At 47.6% G+C, this 7,500-nt stretch overlaps 2 protein-coding genes across 2 annotated transcripts in view; both read left to right on the top strand.

Moving 5' to 3' along the window:
* The window catches only part of LOC116056209 (membrane-spanning 4-domains subfamily A member 4A-like), a 23,035-nt gene that overhangs the window by 10,213 nt on the left and 5,322 nt on the right, over positions 1-7,500 (top strand). The window contains exons 2-4 of the mRNA XM_036005810.1: positions 5,272-5,473; positions 5,612-5,713; positions 5,812-5,868. Coding sequence (XP_035861703.1) covers positions 5,294-5,473; positions 5,612-5,713; positions 5,812-5,868 — 339 coding nt within the window. The 5' untranslated portion in view covers positions 5,272-5,293. The remainder of the gene's footprint in view (positions 1-5,271; positions 5,474-5,611; positions 5,714-5,811; positions 5,869-7,500) is intronic.
* The window catches only part of LOC116056212 (zinc finger BED domain-containing protein 1-like), a 2,113-nt gene continuing 1,693 nt past the window's right edge, over positions 7,081-7,500 (top strand). The window contains exon 1 of the mRNA XM_031308356.1: positions 7,081-7,500. This exon is cut by the window's right edge and continues 76 nt beyond it. Within this exon, the coding sequence (XP_031164216.1) occupies positions 7,354-7,500 (147 nt within the window). The 5' untranslated portion in view covers positions 7,081-7,353.

Below are 7,500 nucleotides of genomic sequence, written 5' to 3'. Positions count from 1 at the left end.
GGTGATGCCGTGTCTGACCAGACGCACCGGGTGAGTACTGTAGAGACACAGGGTGTTAGTGTGAATGGTGTGAGAGAGAATGTGAGCGAAGATGAGAGAAGTGTAGTGGGTGAGGAGGAAGAAAAAGAAAAAGAAAAAAAACAAACAGGTGAAGGTGTGTCTGGGGAACAAACAGGTGAGATCAGGGACACACAGGAGGGACAGTCAGGGGAGACAGGTGAGGTGCAGACTGATGAGGGTAATGAAAAGGTAAATGACACGGGTGAACAAAGTGTAAGGTGGAGTGAACAGGTGGAGGAGGTAGTGGAGGAGGAAGTGATGGAGGAGGTGGAGGCAGCAGTTAAATCTAAAACTGCTGCTAAACGCAGGAGGAAAACAAAAGATAGCTCCAGTGAAGCTAAGACAAGCAGAGTGAGTGAGGAGAGTGTGAGGAAGGTCTGCACGGAGGGCAGTGAGAGTGATGAATGTGTGTCGGATGAGAGTGAAGTTCCCAACTTCAGCAGCAGTCAACAAAGACAGCTCTATACTGCTGATAAAATTAAAAGTTTCCTTAAGCAAACGAAAAACCAGCAGGGTGTAAAAATAGAAGAGTTTTTTCCAGACTTGGTTCTGTTCTGCTCCTCAGTCAGATTTCATAACAGCCAAAAAGAAGTGTCTGAAATCACAGTCCAAGAGGGTTTTAGAGTGAAGAAACTTGTGCTTAAAGCAAAGAAACAAATACGTCTTGATGATGGATTATGCTCCAATGTTAATTAATTTATTGTTTATTATTTTTGCTTTTAACATCTCACTTAATATGGATGTTTTTAAAGTTGGGAGTTTAAATGTAAATGGAGCCAGAAATGTAACAAAAAGAGCCAGTATTTATGAAACCATAAGAATGAAGAGACGCCCACTGACAGCAGCAACGAGGCCGACTGGAGGAGAGAGAGGGAGGGGGAAGCCATCCTGAGCCATGGCTCTTCTCTGAGTGGAGGAGTGGGCTTCCTCTTCTCCACAGCTTTCTCTCCGCTCTCACTGGAGGTCAAGCATTTTATCGAGGGGAGGCTGCTTTTAGTCAAAGCTCGGTTTGATCATTTTACGGCTGTTGTTATTAACCTGTACGCCCCAACAACCGCTGCAGAGAGAAAGATCTTTTTAGAAAAGGTAGGTGGGGTTTTAAATGACTGTGCATCGGAGGATTTTTTATTCTTGGGTGGGGATTTTAACTGTACTGAAAATGATTTTTTAGATCGTAATCATGCAGAGCCGCATCCAGCTTCCCAGCATGCTCTGGGGCGGCTGGTCTCCACCCATGGCCTGGTGGATGTATGGAGAAGGATGCATGCAGACTGCCGACAGTACACATGGTCCCACCTCAGAGAGAGTAGGATCTCCTCAGCCAGATTAGATCGTATTTATTGTTTTAAACAACATTTTAATATTTTTAAAGTGTGTAACATTGTTCCTGCTGTTTTTACTGATCACTCTTTGGTTTTATGTCATGTTTTTATTAGGGATGTGAAGCCGAAAAGTGCCTACTGGCATTTTAACTCGGTTTTAACTTCTGACAAAAAATTTAGAGAGGTGCTTATTTATTTTTGGGATATTTTTAGACAGAGAAAGGGTGATTTTAGCAGTCTTAGGCAGTGGTGGGACCATGGTAAGACAGAAATCAAGCTTCTATGTCAACAGCACACGTGACATCACCAGATCTATGCAGGACCTGGAGAGTGATATAGTGGAACTAGGAAAATTAAGTGAGTCCACAGGAGATCGAGGACATTTTGAAGTCCTCAAAATCAAAAAGCTAGCTTTAGCCGACCTGCTGGACGTTAAAGTACAGGGTGCACTGGTCAGGTCCCGATTCCAGACCATCTCGGAGATGGATGCTCCCTCTAGCTTCTTCTTCGGCCTGGAGAGGAAGAATGGACAGAGGCGGGTAATCCACACACTGCTTTCAGACACAGGGCAGGAGATCATGGAGCCGAGGCAGATCAGAAGGCGAGCCGTAGAGTTCTACTCCTCCCTCTACTCAAGCGAGTATGAGGAGCAGGAGGCTCTGCAAGAGGAGTTCCTGAGTGGGCTACCTCAGGTCTCTGCGGAGACCAACTCCTGTCTGGAAGCGCCAATACAGTTGCAGGAGGTCCACGCTGCCCTGCAGAATATGCAGGGGAGACGTGCCCCAGGCATTGATGGCCTCACAGTTGAGTTTTTTAAAGCCTTCTGGGACATTTTAGCACATGATGTTTTAGATGTTTTTAATGAAAGTCTGTCCTCTGGCTCCATGCCCATGTCCTGCCGCAGGGCGGTGGTTACGCTGCTACCAAAAAAAGGCAACCTGCAGGACATTAAAAACTGGCGCCCTGTGTCTTTGCTCTGTGTGGATTACAAGCTTCTGTCCAAAGTCTTTGCCTCCAGGCTGGGGAGAGCTATGGAGCAGGTCATCCATCGGGACCAGACCTACTGTGTGCCCGGCAGGTCCATGGTGGACAATGTGATGTTTTGGAGGTCTCCAGCTCGTTGGGGTTTAACACTGGTCTGATTTCTCTGGACCAGGAAAAGGCTTTTGACCGCGTTGAACACAGCTTCCTCTGGAAAGTAATGGGGAAGTTTGGGTTCAGCGCTGGTTTCATAGCCAAGATCAAGGTGTTGTACAGTGAGGTTGAGAGTGTGCTGAAGTTTAACGGCAGTCTGTGTGCTCCTTTTAGAGTGTGTAGAGGCGTCCGGCAGGGCTGTGCTCTGTCCGGGATGCTCTACGCACTCTCCCTAGAACCCCTCCTCTGCAGACTACGCAACAATATTGAAGGTCTGATTTTACCTGGTTTTAGTGAGAACATGGTTTTATCTGCTTATGCTGATGACGTCATTGTTTTTATTAAGAGCCAGCATGAGTTAGACGTTTTAGAAAACACTGTTTCTGGTTTTAACATTTTATCCGCAGCGAGGGTGAACTGGGAAAAAAGTGAAGCCCTCGCTGTTGGTGAATGGCATGACGGTCTCCCGGTTCCCCCCCAACATCTGGCCTGGAAAAGAGACGGCCTGAAATACCTCGGTATATTCCTCGGTAATGAGGTCATGGTGCGGAGAAACTGGGAGACCGTCATGGAAAAAATTGAAAACAAAATGAATAAATGGAAGTGGCTACTCCCTCAGATGTCATATAGAGGTAGAGTTTTAGTCTTAAATAACCTTGTTGCATCCCTTTTGTGGCACCGTTTAGCTTGTGTGGACCCCCCGTCAGGTCTACTGGCTCAGATACAGCGGAAGATGGTAGATTTTTTTTGGGGGGGGGTCTACACTGGGTGCCACAGGGGGTGCTGTTTTTATCAAGAGAGGAGGGGGGACAGGGCCTTGTCCACCTGGCCAGCAGAACGGCCACCTTCAGGCTTCAGTTTATTCAAAAGTTCCTGACAGGGCCGCCTGACTTGGTGTGGAGGAACGTGACCAGCTGTATCCTCAGACATGTGAATAAACTGGGGCTGGACACTGCTCTGTTTTTAACTGATCCTAAATTTTTAAAGTTAAGTGGGTTTCCTCCTTTTTATCAGGGCGTTTTTAAATCTTGGGCCCTTTTTAACTGTACATTGAGTGATGGGTCTAACTCTCTGCACTGGTTGTTGAAGGAGCCTTTGATCAACGGGAGCAGACTGGACATCTGCAGCGGGGTGCCCGGGCTGCTGGCAGCCCTGAACCGATCCGGGACTCTGAGCCTACAGCAGCTGGTGGAGGCAGCAGGGCCTGAACTATCGGGGGCCGGGGCTCTGGGCTCTCTCCTGGGAATGACCTCTATCCGGGTCACACAAAGACTCCTGGCCTTATGGACACAAAAACTGAGCGGCAGAGAGAGGAGACTCCTCATGGAGTACAGCCGGGGAGAGGCTAGGCCAGATCCCACAGACCCGTTCCCAGAGATCCACCTGAGCCCAGAGTTTGGAGAGGAGACCGGCCCCCTGCTAGCTGTCAGTAGCCCGGGCAAACTCACCCTGCACGGAGCAGACAAGGCAACATTGTACCAGAACTGTGTGAAAACAATAAACAAAAAAGGACTGAGTGGCAGACCCCCCACTGTCTGGAATGACAGGTTGGGGGGGGGACATCCTCGTCCCCAGTGGAGACTTTTATACAAGCCTCCCCTCAAAAAACGGACCGCTGACCTCCAGTGGAGGATTTTACATGGTGCTGTCGCCTCCAATGCTTTTATCTCTGTTCTTAACCCAGCTGTTCTTAGCCAGGGCCTTTTCTGTAACCTCCGAGAGACTGTGGACCACATGTTCACTGAGTGTAAGAGACTCACAGAGTTCTTCTCTCTTTTAACATTGGTTTTTAGTCTTTTTAATGTAGTTTTTACTGAGAGGGTTTTTATTATGGGAGCTGCCTACAAGAAGGCACAAAAAGAAAAATGGCAGCTCCTGAACTACCTTTCAGGTGAAGCTAAAATGGCGATTTACATAAGCAGGAAGAACAGGGTGGAGAACAGAGAGGGGCAGGAGGCCAGGACAGTCTGGCTCTGTAACATCAGAACAGAGAGGGACAGGAGACCAGGACAGTCTGGCTCTGTAACATCAGAACAGAGAGGGACAGGAGACCAGGACAGTCTGGCTCTGTAACATCAGAACAGAGAGGGACAGGAGACCAGGACAGTCTGGCTCTGTAACATCAGAACAGAGAGGGGCAGGAGACCAGGACAGTCTGGCTCTGTAACATCAGAACAGAGAGGGGCAGGAGACCAGGACAGTCTGGCTCTGTAACATCAGAACAGAGAGGGACAGGAGACCAGGACAGTCTGGCTCTGTAACATCAGAACAGAGAGGGGCAGGAGACCAGGACAGTCTGGCTCTGTAACATCAGAACAGAGAGGGGCAGGAGACCAGGACAGTCTGGCTCTGTAACATCAGGGCCAGACTCTGGTTAGATTTTAGGTTTTATAAACACACTGGAGACATTGATGCTTTTAAACAGCGTTGGTGTTTTAATGAAATTGTTTGTTCTGTTGTTGATGACGAGCTGGTTTTTGCACAAGTTTTTATCGGATGATATTCTTTTTTTTTAAATCAAATACTGAGATTTTAATGCATTAGCACTTTATTTCTTTGTGAACATGCACAAATGATAAATATGTAAATAAAGTGTTTTTGTAAAATCAAAATCTCGCTCTCTCTCTCTCTCTCTCTCTCTCTCTCTGTCTCTCTCTCTCTCTCTCTCTCTCTGTCTCTCTCTCTGTCTCTCTCTCTCTCTCTCTGTCTCTCTCTCTGTCTCTCTCTCTCTCTCTCTCTCTTGTTCTGGCCTCAGTCTGTGACCTCTGACCTCCACCATGACCGTCGTCACTCAGGTCTTTCCTAAGGGTGAAGCCTTCGCCACCAAACAGGCCCCGCCTCCCTCCACCAAACAGGCCCCGCCTCCTTCCACCAAACAGGCCCCTCCTCCTGACCCTGCCTCCAAGATGGACGACATGACTGCTGCCTTCCTGCGGGGGGCGCCACACGTTCTCGGGGTGAGACACTGCTACGGTATTTTACTGGAAGGAAGTAATCTGAGTACTTCTTCCACCTCTGTAACTGTGTGTGTGTCTGTCTCTGTGTGTGTGTGTGTGTGTGTGTGTCTCTCTGTATGTGTGTGTGTGTGTTTTCAGGTGATCCAGATCTTCATCGGTCTGCTGTGTGTCCTCTTCAGTCTGACTGCTGTCTTCTCCCCGGTCCTGATCCTCCACGCTCCGCTCTGTCTCAGCGCCATCGTACGTCACCTTTTAGTATCTGATCAATAATAATAATAATACTAATAATAACATAATAATTAATAACTAATAACAGATGTTTCTCTGCTGTGACTCAGTTTGTGATCTCTGGCTCTCTGACCGTGGCGGCAGGGAGACGGACCTCGGTGGGACTGGTGAGTTATAGAACTATATATATAAATATATATATATATATATATATATTAGGGGTGTAACGATCCATCTACTACATCGATGTATCGATTTATATTCCTATGATCCAACTACATCGATCTGTGCTCAGCAAGTTGGCCTTCCGGACGACATATATCGATCTAACATCGTTTTAAAATGTAATCAATCGATTGTATCGATACTAGGAAATAACCCATTGGATTTAAGCACGTCAGACTTTATATGGATGTTTTTTTCTTAGCACTTAATGATAAAGGCGATAAACGTTACTCGATTCAGTCTGCCTATCCGTGACGTCATCGCCCCGCGCCAGCAGCAGCGCAAAGACAACAAAACACAGCATGGCAGATGGCAGAGGAGAAGCCGACGAGCGAGAAATTATCAAGCCACCATTGCCGTCCAGTGTGTGGAAACATTTTGGCTTTTGCAAAGACGGGGATGTTCTAAATAAGTCGCTCGCTGTTTGTAGTACAACGGCAACACGACAAATCTCTCCAACCACCTACTAAGGCGCCATGGGATTTCACACAACACCGACCGTCCAGGCACCTCTTGCAGCGTTCCCGCTGCTACAGCAGCGCAAGGTGAAGTCAACTCTGCCGAAGCCTCAGGCGGCGCCTGCATGTTTAGTCAGAGACTGGGCCAAAACTCAGCTCGGGCGAAAAACATCACGGCAACAATTGCCAAGTTTGTCTGCAAAGACATGCGACCCTACAGTGTGGTTGAAAATCCGGGGTTCCGTGAAATGATTCAAACGTTGGAGCCAAGGTACACAATACCAAGCCGACCACACTTCTCAGAAAAGGTTATTCCTGCATTGTACGAAAGTACTAAAAATGACGTGAAGCCGTCGCTTTCTCAAGCTGAACGAGTAGCGATAACGACGGATGGCTGGACGTCATGCTCAAATCAAGAGTATGTGACAATTACCTCTCATCACATTGATCTGGAGTGGAAAATGAAGACCTTTGTTCTGCAAACCAGAGTTTTAAGTGAAGCCCATACTGGTAAAAATATTGGTGCGTTACTGCGTGAAGCCTGCATGGAGTGGAAAATCTCCGACAAGAATCCTGCCATCGTCACAGATAACGCCAGGAACATGATTGTGGCCGGTGCAGAAGCCCAGTTCAGTCCACACATTACCTGCTTCGCACATACACTCAACCTTGCCTCGCAGAAGGGTTTAGGGGTGGACCGTGCTTCCAGGTTGTTGGGGAACGTGCGAAAAATTGTTGGATATTTTCACCGCAGCCCGATTGCATGTCACGCCCTACAGGAAAAACAAACTCTGATGGATTTACCAAAACATAAACTGATCCGAGACATAATCACCAGGTGGAACAGTTCATTCGAAATGCTTGAACGTTTTTTGGAACAACAGGCAGCTATAATGGCAACTTAATACCACGGACCTACGAAAGGCGGTCACAGATGTAGGCAGGCTGAGTGAGAGTGATATTGCCAACATGGATGACATTGTTCAGTTGATGGGTCCTGTCAAAATGGCAACCACTGTGATGTGTGAAGAAGACCAGCCAACTCTCTCTGTAATTGCTCCTCTTCAAGCAAAACTGCTGAAACACCTGCAGCCATGCGAAGACGACTCAACCCTG

Source organism: Sander lucioperca, chromosome 10, assembly GCF_008315115.2.
Source record: "Sander lucioperca isolate FBNREF2018 chromosome 10, SLUC_FBN_1.2, whole genome shotgun sequence".
Taxonomy (NCBI): domain Eukaryota; kingdom Metazoa; phylum Chordata; class Actinopteri; order Perciformes; family Percidae; genus Sander; species Sander lucioperca.
Note: the sequence above shows the minus strand (reverse complement) of the source record. Positions and strands in the feature narration are given on the sequence as shown.